At 37.9% G+C, this 22728-nt stretch overlaps 1 protein-coding gene and 1 long non-coding RNA gene across 2 annotated transcripts; one reads left to right on the forward strand and one right to left on the reverse strand.

Moving 5' to 3' along the window:
- Nucleotides 1–200: 200 nt before the first annotated feature.
- On the forward strand, nt 201–8651 carry LOC129283463 (cytochrome P450 2C30-like). Its single transcript, XM_064112525.1, has 6 exons — nt 201–1028; nt 1755–2041; nt 2350–2709; nt 4725–4863; nt 5771–5980; nt 6561–8651. Exons 1-6 carry the CDS (start codon nt 572–574, stop codon nt 6770–6772), a joined length of 1665 nt encoding a protein of 554 aa, XP_063968595.1. The 5' UTR covers nt 201–571; the 3' UTR covers nt 6773–8651.
- A 4653-nt stretch (nt 8652–13304) lies between these two features.
- On the reverse strand, nt 13305–20984 carry LOC135157334 (uncharacterized). The gene is made up of 3 exons (XR_010296341.1): nt 20834–20984; nt 17233–17352; nt 13305–16874 (listed from the first exon to the last, which is right to left on the reverse strand). It is a non-coding gene; the product is annotated as an uncharacterized LOC135157334 (long non-coding RNA).
- Between the last annotated feature and the right edge of the window lie 1744 nt (nt 20985–22728).

Raw genomic sequence — 22728 nt, forward strand, 5'->3', positions numbered from 1 at the left:
ATCCTTAGAAATGTTTATATGAATTGTAGTCAGAGTTCTTAGTTATAAAACTTATCGATATAGAGAAGGCCAATCTATCCACATCGTTTCCTTTGCTTTCATGGAAGAGGATTACTGTTCATCTTAGAATTTATGACGTCACTGTGGTGAATAATACTCCTCTCCTATCATATTTACTCGAGACCTTAACCGCTATGCTCACAGTGAATAACAAGGTAGAGATAGTAGTACACAAAATTATTCAACTTAATCATGGATTATCATCCAATCTAGGAAGAAAACGTTGTTAATTAGTGCAGTTAATCATAAACTTAATTCCCTTCTTGCTCAAAACGCTACCATACTGGTTATGCAATGAATGAGGCGGCTGAGAATTGGATATAAAGCCGGGTCATTTTCAAGGATAATTCTGTAATGGGATAAAGTCGTGATAAGTTTTCAGAGACTCTTGTTTTCATAAGACAGAAACATTTGCATTACCAGTGAATTTTGCGAATACTATAAGAATAATATCTTTAAACTTTTAGCACAATTATCCATTATTGTTCCATAGATTAATGGTACTAGATAAATGGTATCGGAAAAGATGACATCTTTGTCTGCGGCATCGAACCTCGTTGGGCCTCCTAACGCCATGTCGCTTTTGAGATTCCTTCTTCAAATCTCGACAAAGGCCAACCGTCAGACAGCGTTCCTAACCGTCACCAGCATCTTCCTCGTCATCCTCACCGCCTACCGACACATGATGTCGAGAATGAAACACGACCGCCGACGTCGACGGTTACCACCGGGTCCCACCAACTACCCAATCGTTGGTATCTTACCGTTCCTTGGCACAGCAGACCCCGGGAAGTCGGTCCTAGAACTCTCTAAGAAGTACGGACCTGTATTTTATGGGCGTTTGGGGAGCTTTGATGCCATTTTTCTGAACGATTATGAAAGTGTGAGAGAAGCCTTTGCGAAGTCCGGGGATGCATTCAGTGATCGACCTCGGGTGACAGCCTTTGAAACATATGGACAAGGAAGAGGTGGGTAATACAATTATACAAACACATTCCATTGAAAGATTTTGATTTAAGCCATAGGCAAGCCGATTTCGTGATATGTTTTATCATTAGCGGGTAGTGGGAGGGGGTGACGATTCCCCCCCCCCCGATTGCTTTACTCCTATACAAAATTCTATTTTTTGTGAGGGGTTGGACGTCTCCCCGATGCTTCCGGTCGTGGGGGGGGGGGGAGGTACGTATATACCACTTTGATTCAACTCTCTTCCAGAAGCTACAACGGGAGGAATACATTTTTAGACCTAATTATTTTCGCTTTGGTGATCATTATGATTGCGCATTTGAAATATATGAGAATCTCTCTGAGAGTCATGACAACTAGAAAGAACATTCTAAGGGCCACACTGTAAATGACGAAACTGAGTAGCATGAAAAACAACATTAGATTGATTTGAACCTAGCCAATGGTCATATCTTAAGCATGAACTTAGTTGGAGAAGATAAAGGGTTATTTAATTGCGATTAAACTGTTAAAGGGGAAAAAAATCAAGATGGCGTTGATTAGTGAAAATTCAGTGTTTATGAAACTAAACATAACAGTAAAAAAAAAAAAAAAAAAAAAACACATATTTCATGAATACAAGACAATAGCTATAATGAGCAGGTGCTCGATGGCGATTGCAGCATCAATAGAAATATGTTGATTTTTATAACATAAATAATCAAGAACAAATCCCCAATTTATTTCAGGAGTGGCCTGCTGTTACTACCAGAACCAGTGGAAGGAACAAAGACGGTTCCTGCTCAAACTCCTCCGTAACCTCGGGATGGGGCGAGCCAGTAACAGTCTCGAAGACAGGATCCTACAGGAAGCCGTACTCTTGACGAAGAGCTTCGAGGAGTCACACGGAGAGAGTTTCGATCCAAGGACCCTCATGACCATGGCGGTGTCGAACATCATCTGCGGCCTTACCTTTGGAAAACGGTTCCACTATGATAACAAAGAATTCGAGAAATTCATTTGGACTCTAGGAAAGGTATGCCAAAGTCTTTTTTATTGCATTCATTCATTTCGTAAAGTAAATCCATTGCGCAACAAAGGGAAATGAGTACAATCATAGACAAATAACAATAATAGTAATAAACGGTGTTGTTATAAAAGACCTCATTTAAAAATTATGAAAAACAAATGTTCATCAATTTGTAATTTTTGTGAAAATACTTAGTAATTTTAGTTTGATGATTCTGTATTTGATACTGTCAATTGGGCATCTTTGTCGTTTAAAGCATCTACCATTAAGTCATTATCTTTATCTGGTTCTTTGTCATTTTCACTCTCAAATAGTTATTTGAAGGAGCAGATGTCGCTGGACCAACGAACTATTTCACTTTCATGAAGTACGTACCCTTCAGTTCCTTCAAAAAGATGGGCTCGTTCGCCAGGAGTTTAGAACGTGGCCTCTTCACCCGCGAAAAGGATGCACATAAGCTTATACTCGACCCAAATGATTGCAAGGATATGATCGATTTCTTTTTGAAAGAAATGTATGAGGCTGAGTCTAAGGAAGGACGCGGGGAAGAATCGAATTCACCTTTCAGGGAGGAGTTTTTGCCATCGTTGATTGGGGATATCTTTGCAGCAGGCACAGACACAACGGCGTGTGCAATGTATTGGGTGATGCTTTTCACTATCAAATACCCAAAGGTAAGTCACTTTTGAGAAAAAGTCAATCAAATTGCTTGTCAATTCCAAATTAAACTTAATTCATCATATTTATGACTTATATGTTCGTGATCAGATTTTGTAAGCGCAAAGGGATTTCCCCCATGACACTTCGCCTAACAATCAAGATTATGATACAGACAAAAGTGGAAGAAAGAATCTATCGAACGGATTTCAACAACCCCTCACACACTCCTTAGAACCCATCCTCACTCACATCCCTTACAGCCCATACACACCCTCTTTCCCCATCTCTGATACACCTACACACCATTACATATACCCCCCACACACACATACACCCCCCACAATTCAAACAACTCACCCACACAATTCCAACAACTCACCCACACACAGACACACCCTCAACCATCACATCGCAAACCCTTCTGTCCTTCTCTCTCACACCCACACCCGCATTCTCGCCCCCACACACGCATACACACCCTCTCACACAGCTACCTCAACTTCTCCTTCTCTTTCTCACCCTCCCCCCCCCCCCCCGCACACCCAAACACATTCATCAAACATGCACATATCCTTTACATACAGCCACATATCACCTCTGGCCCTGAACTTAGCAACATAGGACCTACTAAGAGGTAGATATACTTGGGAAAATCATTCTTAACAACTCACTGAGGTGACGGGGGTCTGAGGTTCAATCTCTAGCATAAAGTGATCAAGAAAACCATGGAATCGTATTTTCATTTGGATCTCCCATCCAAAACTATTTTTAATAACAAGAATGGATTCGCTTTGACAAATGCCCAAGTAGGCGGGCGTTGGTTATGTGTTAATTCTTTATTCCATTATAGAAGTTTAGCATCTTTATTTTCATTGATACTGTTATCTGAAAATCACCATGATGGTAGCAATAATCCCACCCACTAAATCTAAGTCCGTTAGGTAAATGTTGTCATTTTCGATATAGTTTTTAGACCTACGTAGCCCATCATATCAAAATCTACTCAAGGGCCAGCCCTCCTAAAAATAACCGTTAAATAAGCAAATGTTCATCTATAATTAAACCAAGTTTGCCAGAAATAGGTACAAATCAAACACGGTGGTAGAAAAATCGTTTCTGTATATATTTTCCGAAAGATAGCAGTAATCTTTTAACTATTAAGAGTCACCGTAAACAAAAAAATAAGGAATTATTGAAGAATTCAGTCAACAAGAGAGCGATATCTAATTACCGGTTGACGTTTAGGTGATCTTGATGATAAATGTTGTTATAAAAGCCACGTTGCCATGACTGTGATGACAACACGACTTACGGAATATCGCTGATACTAGAAGGAAACTAATCGCATGTTGTTGATAAACGCGAGAAAATCAGAAGGAATAAAATAAATCTTAGCTCTGTAAACCAGAAGCTATTAACATAATAGTTTTTTGAAATTATAAAAATGTTAACTATATTTACCCGATTTTTCAATTTTTTTAGGCGAATATTTTTTTTAACAAAACGGGGATGAATAAAGCCTGTTTAGGTCGGCATCATCATCCGAAAATAGCTGTCATAAAACGACAAATATACAAATCTTAGTTGGTAGTAGAAGTAATAGTAGTAGTAGTAGTGGTAGTAGTAGTAGTAGTAGTAGTAGTAGTAGTAGTAGTAGTAGTAGTAGTAGTAGTAGAAGAAGTAGTATTAGTAGTAGTAGTAGTATCAGTAGTAGTAGTAGTAGTAGTAGTAGTAGTAGTAGTAGTATAGTAGTAGTAGTAGTAGCAGTAGTAGTAGTAGTAGTAGTAGTAGTAGTAGTAGTAGTAGTAGTAGTAGCAGCAGCAGCAGCAGCAGTAGTGGTAGTAGTATAGTAGTAGTAAAAGTAGTAGTAGTAGTAGTAGTAGTAGTAGTAGTAGTAGTAGTAGTGACAGTGGCAGTATAAACAATGATAAGAACATTATTATTTCATCTACTATAGTCAGTTTGATATGTTCAGGCCTTTCAGTTTTAGTTGTCATAAAGAATTGTTTGATTCTAATCACATTTTCAGTATCAAAGACGGGTCCAAGAGGAATTGGATAGGGTTGTTGGGAGACATCGCCTTCCGACACAATCCGACCGACCGAACTTGCCATTCGTTGTTGCGATGTTAGCCGAAAGTCTCCGATGTTCTGCAGGGGGTCCATTTGGTAAATATTACGACATAAAATGATATTTTTTAAAAACATATAATCATACTTGTGTAATATTGATATCATTAATTTCTTGGTTCTGATAATGTAGATTGCATTAAGAGGGAGTTTGAATCGTGGTCTTTTACCAAAATTTATAAATTGGCAGCTAAATAACAAATATGAAAGCTCGGATTCCTATTATATCAACTCCTTATTTTACATCATTTAAATCATCATTTATATTTGCTGTATTTTATGTGCATTTTAAATATGGATATAAAGTTAGAAGTATGAACTTCATATATCGAAACATAAATCCACGATTCAGTATTTGAAATACAGCTTATTCATAAAAAAATAATACTTCTGAATTTTTACAATTTAGAAAATGGGTCCAATGCCAAGTTTCAAATTTAGAATAATCAAATCTGCGCTTGAAAATCGAATTTTAGTTTCGGATTTCACATAAATGAAGTCAATTTCCATATTTCCATATTTTGAATATTAATTTCAGATTTTCTTATTAAGTCTGGAAATTCAAAATGTTTGATATCTTTATAACTATTTGATGTTTGTCTTATTTTTTTCTTCAATATCTTGATAGTTGTAAGATTGTTTAAAACATCATTTTATAGGTTTGAGGCAATTGTCTTGGACCTCGCTGAAGATAAAATGGACTAGGTATAGTTAATCTGAATCGGGTTATACCAACGATATAATTTTCCTAAGAATATCTTAGTTACATTCAAATATTCGTACATAATTCTTCGATTATACATGCATTGTTGTAGCCAGAATGTGTTTTTTTTTTCAAAAAACCAAAACGAACCAAGTTCATCTTTTTTAATGCCTTCCCTTATAGATTTAGAATATATTTCTTCATTTTTCAAAAGTAAACTATAATCGATGCATCTACCATCAGGTGTACCCCATGCGGCGGTGGAGGATACCACATTCCGGGGTTATTTTGTTCCGAAGGGAACCATCATGGTGGCCAACCACTACGCTCTCCTGTATGACGAAGAGGTGTTCGGTGTCGAGCCCGATGTCTTCAACCCTGATCGTTTCTTCGATGTCGACGGGACTCTCGTCAAGAGCATGGTGGATAGGGTTTGCAGCCAATTTGGAATAGGTAACTTTCAATCAATCAATCAATCAATCAATCAATCAATCAATCAATCAATCAATCAATCAATCAATCAACCAATCAATCAACCAATCAATCAATCATTAAAAAATCAATAAAAATTAAGGTACCATATCCGAGCGGTCTAATGCGCCTGAATTGACAGTTGACACATGAAAATCTGGGTTTTGATCTCAGGCCAAGGTTCTTAAAAGCCCTCGAGTAAGGCATTTAGTCAACACTGCTATTTCATCTTACATTTAAACAAATGGAAATGCTATAAAAAATATTGATAACAGTGTGGGCACATTTTAAATCATTAATCCATCCATCCATTATAATGAATCAATCAATAGGGCCTATATACATAAACTAATTAATCGATCAATCTTTTTGCCCACTTTTTCCTATGCAGTTTACATTGAAATAAACATAGATATGCTCATAAATGTAAGCTATATCAGAACATAAGGTTAGTATGGACCAAAATTATTCACAAGACAATAAAGAAGATAATAGATTCTGTAATAAAGAAAGAAGAAAGACAAATATTCCGTGTGTACCCGTTCTGCTTTTTTACTTGTAGGCCGACGAGCGTGCCCCGGTGAGCAGTTAGCCCAGAGCGAGCGTTTCATCTTCTACTCTCATCTCGTTCATCAATTCAACTTTACTGCACCCGATGGTCCCGATTCGGTTAGCCTCGGCTCTCACTTCGGATTGAGTCGGTCGCCGTTTCCGTACAAACTGCGAGCCGAACGAAGGCTGATCGACACTCGGATGCCTGATATAACCTTATGAATTTTGCAAGAATAAGATCATGGCAGCTTATAGAAATCATCGTATGTTATCTGAAATTTTGAAACATTCATGTCCCAAAACATTATTAGGTAATTTTTTTTATAGAACACTAAACGCTCTCAAAAAATATTGGGTAAAAGTGCTCCATTAGGGTAATCATGTGTCCAACCAACATTGGGCATTACTTTTGGGCATTTTTTTTTATCCAGTGTGATGAAAATTTTGCGCATTCTAAAGTAATTGCTGCTTATTTTTAACCTTACTGGGCAGTATGCTTCCCGCATTGGGAGAAAATACTGCCCAAAATTGGTTGGACACATAATTATCCTCGTGCTGGCTAAAATTTTACCCAATATTTTTTAAAGTGTATTCCTTCATTTACATGTCTCTTCTTACTTTCATAGTTTGTACATCGAAAAGGGAAATGTTAATATTCAATTTAGCCGTAAACATCACCGAGTAGTAATTAAAACTGTTACCTTCATTCATTAATTTATTTATTTGTATGATATTATGTATATATTAATTGTACTTTTATATTGTGGCATAAGATTACAGATGTCAATATACACAATTCGTGGTTTTATAGTTGATATTATTTGCATAAACTTTCTTTCAGTATAATCATCGTGAACAAATAAACCTGAAAAAATGATCTATTGATAAGGATTTAGTTATTAATCTATTTGATCTATTTGATCAATTATGATCTTTTGAGCTATAGTATATGAATGAGTTTTATTTTGTATGCGCTCGTTTTATACTCTTTTGACATGGATATTATTGTGCAACATCTAGTAAATAAACTGACTAGTGTGGGGCCTACATAAATGATCGATGTGCTTATTAAAGGGATGGCCCGGGCTGAAAATATTTATATCTGAATAAATAGAGTAAAATCCACAGAGCAAAATGCTAAAAAATTTCATCAAAATTGGATAACAAATAATGAAGTTATTGAATTTTAAAGTTTATCAATATTTTGTGAAAACAGCTACATGCACATCTTCATGAATATTCATTTGGTGGGCTAATGATGTTACATCCCCACTTTCTTTTTTCTTATGTTATTACATGAAATCAAAAATGTTTAATTTTTTCATACATGTGTAAATGATGTGTCTCCATTATGATGAAATAAGTTGCGGCAATAAATAAACAATGCAGTTAATCAGTTGTCAATCCAATTGTTTTAGTTCTTGGTAGAATTTTTTTGAATAAACCTAATTTCATATAATAAAATACAAAAGAACAAGTGGAGATATGACATCATCAGCCCACCTAATGAATATTCATAAAGACATGCTTAGAACTGTTTCACCGGAATAAGGCAAATCTTTAAAATTCAATAACTTTGTTATTATCCGATTTTGATCAAATTTTCAGCAATTTGCTTTGTGAATTTTACTCTATTTATTGACATATAAATATTTCCAGCCTGGACTATCCCTTTAATGCAAACATGAAAATTAAAGCCTCGAAATCTCCCCTTCAAATCGCGTATGTGCAAGACTGCCCTTTGAAACTTTCACAATACCACTGGACTGAATGTTATTTTTACACAAAATCCGTTCACGTCTTTCGTGTAGGCCTATACATCAAATCAGGTTTAGTATGGTTTAATACTTACTTTACTTCACTTTAATCCAACGATGCTTGTAGGACTATGCCTGTTCATCGGTCCAAGTGAATAAACTGTATGCTCCACACTATCAATTTCAATATGTGGCAAGTAATTGCATGTGGGAAGACAGAAAATCCATTGGACTTGATAGTGCAGTAGTAGGCCAAATACATTAGATTAGGGAGAGTAACATTTTGTTGCTTGGGTGTCCTGTTGATATATTGTTATAGTAATAAATGACTTTAATAAAAGGAACGAACGTGTTATACCATGTGATTTAGGATTGCCAAACCGATTAAAACACACATAAAATTGTGAAAAGATCTATGGGAAAATATTATAAATTATAAAATGTATAAGATACGAGATAAAGACAATGACAGATAATGAGAGAAAGAGAGAGAGAGAGGGGGGGGGGGCGATAGGGGAGAGAGAGTGGGAGGGGGCGATGGGGGGGGGGGAGATAGAGTGTGTGTGTGTTTGTGAGAAGGTGTGGGTGTGCGACTGCGTGTGTGAGCGCGAGAGAGAATGATTGGACCAAAGACCTTATTGTGACTCGACACACCGAAATGAGAGACAAGTCGGAATGTTCCAAATCCAATTTTTTTAGTGATTATTATTCCCCGTTTCTTTACCTTTAATTTGATATATCACTCGACCCTTAAAAGTAAATATTAGTAGAGATATTAGCCTTAGAATGCAAGAAGAATTGGGCTCTTGAAAATAAAAATCAAGAGAAAAACGCCTTCGAAGTTTGACTTCCGTTTTGACCCTGCTCCTGTGCTCCATGAAAAAATCTATTTTGCCATAGCCTCTTGTCGAGGCCCTGTCGGCTGCTTTCCGAGCGAACATGGCAAAGCAAGGGAGAGAGTAGCCTCTTGTCGAGGCCCTGTCGGCTGCTTTCCGAGCGAACATGGCAAAGCACGGGAGAGAGCGGAGCAGAGCGCCGCGAGACAGGGCCTCTGGACATCTGTACCGAATTTCACCGACTTTCTTTTGTTTTTTATTGTTTTTACCAATTCACCGACCAAAAACTGGTCGGTGAAAATCATCCAATGAGAGCGCGAGCTGCTATGACGTCATATTAAATATTCATGAGCTCATTTTGAATGGCGACCCTTGGATTCTCGGCGAAGAGTGACGACGAAATATCAAATAGCACTGAATATGCCTCTAAAACGCTGAATATTGACCGATTTAAGGATTTGCAAGTCGATGAAATTAACTCTGCACTGAAAGGACGAGATGTCTTTGTAAATCTACCAACAGGATATGGAAAAAATGTAATATTTCATGCGATTCCACCGGTCGATCCGGGGCGTCGATTATCGATCTCCGCTGTGCAGTGCAGTGAGGGAAGCTGGGGTGGAGTTGCTGGGAGTTGACTCGAGTCTGACCAGCGGCTGACCGGGGCGGCTGAGCAGTATCTCCCGGGAAGTTTCGGGGCGGTGATGGGTCTGTTACGACCCAGTAGTAATAGTAGTAGTAGTAGTACCACTACTTGTAGCATTTTGCTGGTTATATCCCCTCTAGTGTCCCGCAAGTAAATGAATCCCCTGCAGAATAGTGGACTACTATTGATATAGTATTCCGAACCCAAGATAGACGAAACAGCTCTGACATTTCATTGGTTTACTCGGTGACCGGTAATATCATGACTCATGTATATTCATTAGGAAGACGTTCCTCATGAATATATAATTCAGTTCAGATGTCAAGAGGCCCTGGCTCGCGCCAGGTCTAATTCGCTTCGCGAATTAGGAAAGCCCTCGCTTCGCTCGGGAAGCAGCCGCCAGGGCCTCGACAAGAGGCTAGGGAGAGAGCGAAGCAGAGCGCCGCGAGACAGGGCCTCTGGACATCTGACCCGAATTTCACCGACTTTCTTTTGTTTTTCATTGTTTTTACCAATTCACCGACCAAAAACTGGTCGGTGAAAATCATCCAATGAGAGCGCGGGCTGCTATGACGTCATATTGAATATTCATGAGCTCATCTTGAATGGCGACCCGTGGATTCTTGGCGAAGAATGACGACGAAATATCAAAGAGCATTGAATATGCCTCTAAAATGCTGAATATTGACCGATTTAAGGATTTGCAAGTCGATAAAATTAACTCTGCACTGAAAGGACGAGATGATTTTGTAAATCTACCCACAGGATATGGAAAAAATGTTATCTTTCATGCGATTCCACCGGTCGAACCGGGGCGTCGATTATCGATCTCCGCTGTGCAGTGCAGTGAGGGAAGCTGGGGTGGAGTTGCTGGGAGTTGACTCGAGTCTGACCAGCGGCTGAGCAGTATCTCCCGGGAAGTTTCGGGGCGGTGATGGGTCTGTTACGGCCAGTAGTAGTAGTAGTAGTAGTAGTAGTAGTACCGCTACTTGTAGCATTTTGCAGGTTATATCCCCTTTAGTGTCCCGCAATTAAATGAATCCCCTGCAGAATAAGAGACTACTATACTATATAGTATTCCGAACCCAAAACGAAACAGCTCTGACATTTCATTGGTTTACTCGGTGACCAGTAATATCATGACTCATGTATATTCATTAGGAAGACGTTCCTCATGAATATATAATTCAGTTCAGATGTCAAGAGGCCCTGGCTCGCGCCAGGCCTAATTCGCTTCGCGAATTAGGCAATCCCTCGCTTCGCGCGGGAAGCAGCCGCCAGGGCCTCGACGAGAGGCTAATTTTGCCACCGCCGAGCTAACCGAAATGCCCTAGTAACCGCTTGCCAAAAAAGGCGAAACGATTAACCAATGAGGAGGCTGCTTTGAGAACAATAGTCAACTTGCAAGTCACGCGCGACTGCAAGACGAAACAACGTTCCATGTCAATCAATTATCTTCTACACATCAGTGGTTAAACCGGGGTTTTATAATAATCTTCGTGAAAGAAAAAGAATGCCATGATATAAAAGGTTGGACCTAAAACCACGGAGGAGTATTCCAATTGTGCCATCGGCTTGTTTGAATGTCGATGGCGTTTACTCTCACCCGGACTCTTGACATGTAATCTATCAAGCGAGTCATTATGACCTGAACTTTAACCGCATGTAAAAAAAACAACTATCCCTTGTAAAAATAACGGTAACATGGGCCTTCGAAATAATTTGTACCTCACCTTTACTAATGGCTCGTGTGCTCATGTTTTATTAATGCTTATGTTAGATTGAGACAGTGAGAACAAAAACGCGAATAATTTGTTCAATATCGTCTATTACCGATCATTGGGGGGGGGGGTATAATTTACAGCATTGGAATGATTTGAAATTAGTACAAAATACATAAAGGCATATTAATGAAAAAAGGCAATAGAAAAAGGTTTATAATGATTCTAAAAGTGGTGCAGAAAAAAAACATTGACATAAACGTCTTAATTCTACAACAAAAAGAGCGAGGAGGTACCCTGAGTAAAGTCCCGTTATAATTATTTCCAACAGAGGATAGATTAGGGGAGATACGCTTTTTATTTTTTTAAACAAACAAGTGCACACCTAGTTACAAATAATGCGTAAAGCATTTCCATTTATCTGAATGAAGGATATAAGAGCAAAGGTGTCGTAGCCGCGGGGATTGATCCCGGACTCTCCATGTATAGCCAGGCACCTTAGACCACTCGGCCACGGCACCTCCAACATGAATGCTGATTCGGATCGATATCAAGCACAACCAATATTTTATTCTAACACAGTAACAGATAAAGAATTAGAACATGCAAATGCCTTGTGCAACAAGTCTTTGTAAGATTGAATGATTAAATTTGGAGGAGAGAGAACCCCCCTAAAAAGAGGAAAAAACATACCCTTACAAAAAATTCCTGTAGTACTCTGTGATATGTACTGCAGGAAGTATCGCAGGAAAGTACTGCAGGAATTACGTGCACGTAATTTGGGACGGTACTACAGAAATGTACAACAGGAGTACAACAGGTCCGTGTCCTGTGATACTTCCTGTGGTAATAACCGCATAAGTATGGCAGGAAGTATGACAGGACACGATCACCACAACCGCTACAACCGCTACAACCACTACCACACTACTATTAGTACTACAGGACAGTATCACAGGATAGTATCACAGGATAGTATCACATGATAGTATGACAGGACAGTATGACAGGATAGTATGACAGGACAGTATGACAGGACAGTACTACAGGAATACCGCAGACCAGTATCACAGGGAAGTACTACAGAACAGTATCGCAGGACAGTACTACAGGAGTACCGCAGGCTTCTGGTACTGTGTCCTGTAGTACTGTCCTGTGATACTGGTCTGGTATTCCTGTAGTACTGTCCTGTGATACTGGTCTGGTATTCCTGTAGTACTGTCCTGTGATACTGGTCTGGTATTCCTGTAGTACTGTCCTGTGATACTGGTCTGGTATTCCTGTAGTACTGTCCTGTGATACTGGTCTGGTATTCCTGTAGTACTGTCCTGTGATACTATTCTGTGGTGATAAATAGTATCACAGGACAGTATGACAGGACAGTACTTTAGGAATTCCGCAGACCAGTATCACAGGAAAGTACTACAGAACAGTACTACAGGACAGTACTGCAGGAATACCAAGAGACCTTACCGCAGGACAATTCCTGCAGTACTGTCCTGTGGTATTCCTGTGATACTGATCTTTGATATCTTCTGTGGCATTATTGGTCTCATCCTGCAGCCTTCTTGTGATACTTTACTGTGGTAATCCTGCAGGGGTATTCTTGTTGATTTCCTGTGACAATCCTATGGTATTGTCCTGTAGTAGTCTGTGCGATTTTCTCACGACACCGTCCTGCACTGGTTTGTTAGGCGTAGTAGTTTGTAAGAATTTCCTGTGATCCAGCACAACAACTTTGACATCTTGACTAATGAAAAGAGGCGTGAAAAAACCCACAAATTTGCAAAGACGTTAAAAGCATATTCACATACCTTTATTATGTATGAGCTGTACTATGCACAGTATAGAACATCTTTGATATCATAAATGACTGCTAGAATAATGCAGTAACATTTCATCTTTAGGATAAGACATGTACAAAGATTTATATCCATGAACATTGAGAAGCCACATGAACTACTTTCACTATTCATACATTGCTGCCATTTTGAGATCACATAAAGAAAGCTAGATTCGACCCAGAATCCTTCCCTCTAACACAACAATAAGCGATTATTATTAATACCTTGGTCACATTCCTTGACCGGTTGCCTTACGGCGAGACAAAATCAGCAGTTTTAGGTATTCCTGTACAAACCACCCACGTGTAGCTGGTAGTAGCTGGTACAAGGATGATTAAGACTGTTAATTTTGACTCGACGTAAGGCCACGAGCCGGCGAATGTAACCAAGGCTTAACCAGTATTATGGTTGCAAAAAAAACTGTAATAGCTGAGCAATTGCATTTTCCCCTTCTTGTCAACACCCGATTGGCTTAATACTAAAAGCAGAACATCCTTTACTCAACCATGTTATGAAACAATGGATAACCACTTCTGCATGTACAGATAATGCATGGTGCACATACAGTAAGGGATGAAATTATGATGTGTTGATCACCAGTATAAACTTAAAGTACATGAACGTAATCATAATCACTTCATTTTGCTCAGAATTCACTCAAGTCCATAAATACTGAAAGATATTTTTGAATGAATTTCACATGATTTAGAACGTTCACCATAGGTTAGAAAAAATATTTACATAAGATTACTTTGCCAAAACGTAGATCAAATCTATTGAGACATTAACCTTTTTGACATTGAATAGGCATATCATTTTACACAGTCTTCTTGTCTAAGAATTGCTCCAACTACGTATTGAAGGGTTATATATGAATGTAAGCATGAGCCCATCATAAACACGAAATTGCGGCATGTAATTTGATTTGCTACATGTCATAATTGATAACTAAATGACGTTCAATACTTGATGTTGCTACATAAAATAATTAAGGTCATGTGGCAATGTGAATTCATACCTACTCGAGTCATTTAGTAATTTCAATTAGTATATGACCTAATTAATTATGACATATAGCTCAAAATTGACTTGAATAATTATGACCAATTTGATTGACCTCAATTATTTGAAGTAGCAACATCAATTATTTAACATAAGCACTCTCAATCGAGGTGGAGTAACTCTTCTTTAGGTCATGTTACTATTCGAATTGGAACATGTCATTGTTTAGGTCATGCAGCAATTCAAATTACTTGCTCAAGTAAACAATTACAATTGTAATATCACGCAAAATGAATTAGCTGTACATGACATAATTCTGTTCTTTGATGCTTCCATATATTAAGTAAATGGCTTTAATTCTTAATGATTATCCAAAAATTCATATACATAAAATAAACCAATATGAAGAGCATCATATCCAAAGTGATCACCAGTTCACCCAATGTTACAGTACAAAAATAAAAAGCTGATTTTCTTATGTACTTTCACACATGTTATACATGTGCACTGTATGTCACTTGACCCTGGCAGACAATAGAATTGACAAGCAGTGAGTCCTACATGTACATGTAGCTGCCTGGTTTGCATACTTTAATGTTATATGAATTTCAATCATGGCCATGTGCTGTTTATACACTAACTGGAGGGATCTTGTCATAATGTTATGTCAATTAAAAACTGAATAAAATCCCAATTATCCTGAATAGCTAGACTAGCCCCCTTGCAATGGACATTGTAATCTTGTTTTCTTTTACCTTTCATTATTTTTGAAAATTTTCATACAACTAGGGCTGGGACTAAAACCCGGGTACCCGAGTAGAAAAATCAATACCCGATACCCGAAAATTGCTCACCAGTATAATGTACATGTATTTGATTTGTATTGCGTAGTGTAAGACATGATTGTAACTCATTACAAAAGTACACAAGCCTCATTTTGAATTTCACCAATTACCCTCTAAATATCCATAAATATACAAGTTTTCAAGTGATGATGATGTGACCGAGATCGTTCAATCATCGCCATGTTTCTTTTGCAGCGCAGTGACGTCATCCAGCCACTGCGACGCAAACCAATTTATGAATGAAAATATAGTAAGCATGCGCATTGCAAGCCTCAGCCCCACGCAGTATTACGTCAAAACAAGTCTGCAATACTCTGTCACCTCATACCAAAATCGACCTACGAAGCACCAGCCAATCACGTTCTTGTTACCATTTTTAGTTCATCATAAACCGAAAATGGGAACACGATCGTGATTGGCTGGCGCATTTGACGCTCCGAAACCCGGAAATCAATTGACTTTGTTCACGTAGCGATACAAACTCACGAACACGATGTAATATCGATGCTACTTCGTAAGATTTTGACGGAAAAGCAAGAATAAAAATTTGCTTACCTGTGCAGTATCGGTGAGAAAACCTTTTATAATTCATATGATATATAGGAAAGTGGAATTCTAGGTCGATTTTGGTACGAGGTGACAGAGTATTGAAACTTGTTTAGATGGAATACTGCGTGGGGCACGGGAGGCTTGCAATGCGCATGCTTACTATATTTTCATTCATAAATTGGCTTGCATCGCATTGGCTTGATGACGTCACCTATGGGGTGTTTCCACCAGTCATATTTCAAGTGACATGATTTTCAGGTACCCACCCGAAAATTACCACGGGTACCCGAAGAGAAAAAACCCGAAAGTCCCAGGCCTACATACAACTCTTTGTTTTTTTTTATACTTTATCAAAGCTTTTATGATTATAAATGTAATTAAATAATTTGACTTGATAAATGTATATTACTGGTATACTAATTGTGAATTTTTAGCAAGAAACAGTATTTGTGTTGGATTAATACATAAAAATGTTGCGAAATTTCGGAACAGCGTACCCAGGCATCACAAATTTGGTCTCAAAAGATGTGCAAGACTTGAAAGTAAAAAGGCAGCTAACAGCCTCCCAGTTATTAACCCTTAGTTAAATTGGACCAATTTGACCCCCCCCCCTTCCAAAAATTTTGCGACCATGCTGTCGCACAATTTTTTTAAAACATGCCTCTTTCTAGTCTTGTGCATCTTTTGAGACCAATCTTGTGTCACCCAGTACGTGGTTCTGTAATAACGTGACATTATGTAAGTACATGTCATACCAAAAATTGCTCAAAAACGTGATTTTGTGTACAAAGTCAATGCAATAGAGGAAAAAGTATGATTTTGTATTATAATTACGCATAAATTAGTATTATCACTTACTAACAATTTGCGTGAAATAATTTACAATTTAATTTTGTAAATTATGCCCTAGACAACCCATGTGCCAATGTTAGACGCGATTGTGCGGTCAAGATCTCAAGGAAGGGGGGGGGGGCCCTGGAAACCCCCCCCCCTCCCCCCTTCCCCGGCCATATCAACTCCCAAAATACCCTGGCTTTAGTTGACTTTCTGGCTCCTCTTGAGTAGTCACCATTCATTGGACAGCTTGTTTTTATCCAAGTCTGTATAGCACGAGGCAGCTTAATCTGTAGAAAAAAAAACACATACCATTACGATAACATGAACAACATAAAAATACAAGAAATAAGGTGTTTTGCCCCCATCTAGATCTCTTTTCACAAGAACATATCTATCGGATAATGAGGTCCTTGCGGCTATCTCTCTTAGCATATTCTTGCTTATAAAAGCAAACTAAGCCGAAGAGTGACAAACAATTTATAATGCAAACAAATTGTCATAAGCACATATTGAAACTCTTTAATAAAACAATGAAGAATAAATCTACATCTTCTAACAAGGATTACACTGTATGCCACTGCATGAATACAATCTGCTTAATTTTGTAATTATAATATCTACTGAAGTGAATGCCTATATAATCACCTTTTATGAACTCCAACCGTGTCTTGTACAAGAACATGGCCTTTTCTGTGTACACCTGTAGTATCTTTCCCACATAATGCTGGACTTGCTGCTCGATCATCCAGAGATCCCTCTTTGAATCTTTAATGAAATGAAATGAATTTGAGTGACATAGTAAAATTTTATTTGCAGGTTAATACAAATACATGATGTAATAAAAATACATGATAAAACTTCTTCATTTCCATATTTCAGTGTTACAATTCAGGTGCAAAGAGTCATATTCTTTAATAATATTCAACATAAAATCAATGAAAACTAGTGCTGTTGTCGATAGGCCTCATATCGACATTGATGTCGACATACGAAGGATTTTCAAAATTCCGACATGTCGACATGCACGCACCCACATCGACATGTAAACATAAAATAAAAAGGGGTCTAGCCTACAATCACGAGTGTAAAGATTAGCTGAAAAGTTAGAAGCATTTATCCACAGTAATTGGCGCGATTAAAAGGTTTATTCAGCTTAGCAGCGCATTAAATGAAAAAAGAATATCTGCGAGCTGTGCGGCAGTAGAAATACGTCAGTGCAGGGCCGGCCTGCCCGATCGAGCCGCCCTCGATATCCCGTTATATTACATAGGTTATGTAGATTCGAATCAGTGATAGGTCAATACGCCATCACGTGACCATAGCTGCGAGGATCGCATTTGTTATATTCTAGGTTTTGACGTCACCTCAGGGAATATACTGCGTTGTATTTTCAATTGCGGCGTTATATTCACTAAGGTGACGTCACTTGCTGCATACAAGTTGCGTAACAAGGTAGTAATGTACGCGCTAATGTTAACTCGTAGATTGCATGAAGAACGCGCTTGATGTATTTTGAAAAAAAATCTATTATGACGTAGATGGATCAGAGCTGTAGCAAGAATTTCGGGTTTGAGCCAGATGATGAATGCAATTTCTGATGGCGAATCGACATAGACTATTATAATATAACAGATATTGCCTGGTCTATCGTTTTAATAAATAACATTTCAACTCCCCTCCGAAGCTATATTTTTCCCTCGGGTAATATTTTCCCTCAGCGCTGCGCGCTTCGGACAAAATATAATCCCTTGGGAAAAATATAACTCCGTCGGGGAGAGGAAATGTTATATTCAAACTCTAGGTAGGCAATATCTGTATAATAGCGAGAGTAGCATTCACCGTACCCATCCATTGTACCCATCGCGCGCTATTCACCGTGCTTGATAATACGTTGCTCCTCAATGCATTACTTTTCACATAAACGTGAGCAGCAGCGAACACGTGTTTTTGTCAAAGTTGTGACTGCCGCAATTGAGCGCTTACTTCATATCACGAAGTCACAGAAAACTTCCCTTCATTCGTTTGGAGATCGTTGCACGGATCGCCGCGGAAGTGATACTGAAATTATCGGTCGATTTTCATTACTTTTCATTGTCAAATTGAGGAGCTTGCGTTTGCAGCAATGATCACTGTTGTAATTGGTGATTCTCAAATTGGCTACGAGTGTTATTGAGCAATGCTTTCGAAACCGGATCCTGGTACAAAAACTTGATTCTCCAGAAAAAAAATGTGGATTAAATCGGTGATTTTGGAAGCTCAATTCCCGAACTGAGCCTGTATTATATAGATCTAGTGTGGGGATATCACCCGTGTCAAGGTGAATATATTTGATTGAGAGTGTTGTTCCACGATCGAATGCGTTTTTTTTATGTTAGGGAGCCCAGGCTAAATTACGGTCCCTTTTTCATGTCGACATTGTCGATGTCGGGATTAATTTTTAAGCGACATGTCGACATGGATTTTTGTTCCCGACAACAGCACTAATGAAAACATTAAAAGTAGAGGAGCATTTTAACCTTACTCACAGTCTGTTATTGTCGCTAAAGTCTTTACAATAAGAAGATTGGGCACTTTGCCGACATCGCGTAATGCTTTGCATCGATTTACATGTATAATAGTCTTTGTGCCTAGTCTTTTCTATGTAGTGTCTTTAATATGTAGATAAAACATGCGTCCTTTAGCTAGTTAGACGAACAATTTTGGAAATTAAAGACGGATCCATATTTTATCAACCGGAAGAGAAATTAGTGCTTAAATGAAGCTATTTGAGGGATATTGATGATATTTAGGGTGAATTGACTTCACATCTTTTCGTAAGTTTGTCATGTTCATAGAAGGCCGGACTTGATTTTATAGAAACCTCTTTTAAATTTGTGGGATTGCCTACCTCGAGTGAAGTTTGTGCAGGCTCCACTCCACTTCACTATTGCTACACTACGCTCCACCTACCCAAACTTTGAGACCGTGAACTGGATCTGCCGATCTGATATTCCGAGTGACAAAAAGTGGGATCTTATGGGGGGGGGGGGGGATATCAAATTCATGCAACATCACGCTCTTTAAATAAATTAAAACTAATATTCTTCCTGCACACAAAGTTTCAGTTCTTCTCCATGCCTCTATCCGTCTCAAAATTGATGATTTAGAGCCAACATGAAGTTTCTCACACGTATCAATATTCAATACATCGCATGCGTGTGAGGTCGGTCGGGTCAGACCAGGCCCGGTATCTCGCGAATATTGCATCCACATGCAATGTTTTGAAATCGACAGCGAATTATAAATATGTGTGAGGAACTTCATGTTGGCTCTAAATCACCAATTTTGAGACTGATAAAAGCATGGAACTAAATGAAACTTTGTGTAAAGTAAGAATATTAGTTTTAATTCTTTTTAAAAATCAAGATGTTGCATGAATTTTATATTCCCCACCCCCATAAAATCCCACCTCTGTCACTCAGAATATCAGATCGAGTTCATGGTCTCGAAGTTCGCGTCTGTAACGTTGGCGAAGAACAATAGAAAACAAGATGGCGGCGCAAACATCGGGCAAGTCTCTTCCGTCTAATCATGATATTTTTCGCATTTTTTGGAATGAATTTCTTCTTCAAAAATAACGACGAGAGCGTAGAAATGTTGGAAATTAAGTTTTATCCCATGTACATGATTTAGGTCTAACGTTAGGCTAGATCTTTTAGAAGGAAAGTAGAAATCTCGGGGCCGGGGGTGAAAGTTTCAAGTTTTGGCTTCCTCTGTGTGGGTATATGACTATGAGAAAGGATCCCTGGCTTCATATGAGAGTGACCTTACGAAGTTACGTTACTTAGTAAATGATTTTCACTCTCTAGAAGCCGCCTGGCTAGGCCTACAGCCATTCCCGATCACGATATTTTGAAAAGTGGTGGATATATTGACTTCAAATGTGACTGAGAGACTTGTCATGACATTTGGGAACAAATATTGGTGATGAGGTATGCTGGTATTAATCGGCCGGTGCGAAACTGCATTAGCGCCCACCCCTGACCTGGCTACAATCATGACAATACAAACATCCTCACCGCCGCCATCAATATACTACTAACTTAGCCAGCCGTTGGCCGTCCCCGGCCGCGCACACCGCAGATCAGCCCCCACCCGATAAGCGATCGGGAACAACGGCAGTGCAGTGGCCGTACGGTAATGATTAAAAAGTCGAAGAAATTTAAGTGCATGCCGCGCCAAACTACGAAAAATTGATCTAACTTACTGTTTAGCCTGTTGTGTGAATGTCTTAAGAAGTCGTTGTCCGAATCTGATCCATATTCTGTTAGTTTTTGTTGAAATATTGACGGCCTTCTTCATCAAGCTTCGGGTTCAGCTGAGCAGTTACGAACGTTTTTTTTCAAATGGCGGAACCGGAAACACGTATACGGTACAGTCCGTGCGTTTGTTGTACGGGGAGCTAGCTCGGAGGGGGGGGGGGGTCTTACTTTTTACTTGGCAACCAGACAATTTGACTATTTTCGCCATCATTTATATATCATATTATTAACGTAAAGGAATTGAATAAAGTAAAATTCAAATATTTATTTCTTCTTCCTTTCTTTTTCTTTTCTATGTCTTTTAATTTTTTTCTTTCTCTTTATTCTTTTTTTTAATATAAGGATAGGATTTAAAAACATGTCTCACAATTTTACTGAAAATATGTTATATAGGCCTACTAGTATGCAAGTAGGATGACAAAGAAAGCAATGAGGAAAATCACAGCTCCAATCCTATGTATTTTTAATTTTATTTCTTTTCAAAAACACACATTTTATCCTTTCTTGCGATCGAAGGAAAGATCCCTTTATAAGGTTCAAGTAGTAAAAGAAAATAATCTTAGATCAAGTGCCGGCAGGGTATTTTGATAAGGGGTGGAGGAGCAAGACAAGCAAATATAAAGATACCATTTTGAAGCGAAACATAAGAAAAGATAATAACTTTGCCAACGAGGTAAAAAATAATATGATATCGGTTGTGACACTTTAAGGATGGAAAATAGTTTGAAAATATATAGATACAAACTTCATACAAATTAGAAAAAAAGAAGCAAAATAAACTGCCATCATATGTGAACAGAGATACAAGATTGTTCTTGCAATTAAAAAACATATTTACAAACTATATATAGCTTCGCATCATAAAAATAGATTGAAAATATCCAAATTTATTTGATTTAAAAAGAAATAGATATAAACCAGCCTGGCTAACATATTGCAAGGTGGCAAAGATATAAACCGGGGATATAAAGCAAAAAATAGGCCTTAAAATGGAAATTAAATATCCTATTTTTAGTTTATCCTATTCCACCTGTAAAAAATATTGTGAATAGGAGAACAAATATTGAAGTAATTTTATTTATAATAATATATTTGTAAGAAAATAGGTCCTTTTTACTAAAAAAAAATAAATAAAAAAATAGATGGGAAACTTGGAAAAATGTATTTTCTCGCAATAAAAACTTTAAGGGGCCAGAATCGCATTAAAACTTGGTTATGAAACGTGTAAAACAAAATCTTAGATAGCATTTTAACTGAGATTTATTTTTTAATCAACATTCAACGCTGAACTTTCTTATGTTAATTGTTTATCAATATTTTGTGAAAACAGATAGTGTGCACATCGTCATGAATATTCATTTGGTGGGCTGATGATGTGACATTCCCATTTTTCTTTTTTAATGTTAGATATGAAATTATGATTATCTATTTTTTCAATACATGTGTAAATAATGTGTCCCCATTGTAAAGTTGCTGCATTAAATAACTAATGCGGTTAATTAGTCGTCATTCCAATTGTTTAAGTTCTTGGTAGAAATATGTTGAATAAATCTAATTTCATATATTGTACAAAAGAACATGGGATATGACATCATCAGCCCACCTAATGAATATTCATGAGACATGCCTAAATAAAACTGTTTCATGGGAATATTGCAAATCCTTAAAATTCAACTTAACTTCGTTATTTGTCATCCGATTTTGAATAAATTTTAAGCATTTTGTTTTGTGAATTTTACTCTATTTATTGATTATCTCTAGCGTTGACCTCCCCTTCAATTATTTTCTTGTATTGTTAGAAAGAGATGGATGAAGTAGAATAATACGTTCATGCTTATAT

The sequence above is a fragment of the Lytechinus pictus genome, chromosome 2 (assembly GCF_037042905.1).
Source record: "Lytechinus pictus isolate F3 Inbred chromosome 2, Lp3.0, whole genome shotgun sequence".
In the NCBI taxonomy this organism is placed as follows: Eukaryota; Metazoa; Echinodermata; class Echinoidea; order Temnopleuroida; family Toxopneustidae; genus Lytechinus; species Lytechinus pictus.

What these genes read in the sequence shown, in the direction of transcription:
- LOC129283463 (XM_064112525.1), top strand. Translation starts at nt 572, where the DNA reads ATGGTATCGGAAAAGATGACATCTTTGTCTGCGGCATCGAACCTCGTT. An exon ending in AACATATGGACAAGGAAGAG is followed by an intron (nt 1,029 to 1,754) that starts GTGGGTAATACA and finishes AATTTATTTCAG; the next exon opens with GAGTGGCCTGCTGTTACTAC. An exon ending in TTGCAGCCAATTTGGAATAG is followed by an intron (nt 5,981 to 6,560) that starts GTAACTTTCAAT and finishes TTTTACTTGTAG; the next exon opens with GCCGACGAGCGTGCCCCGGT.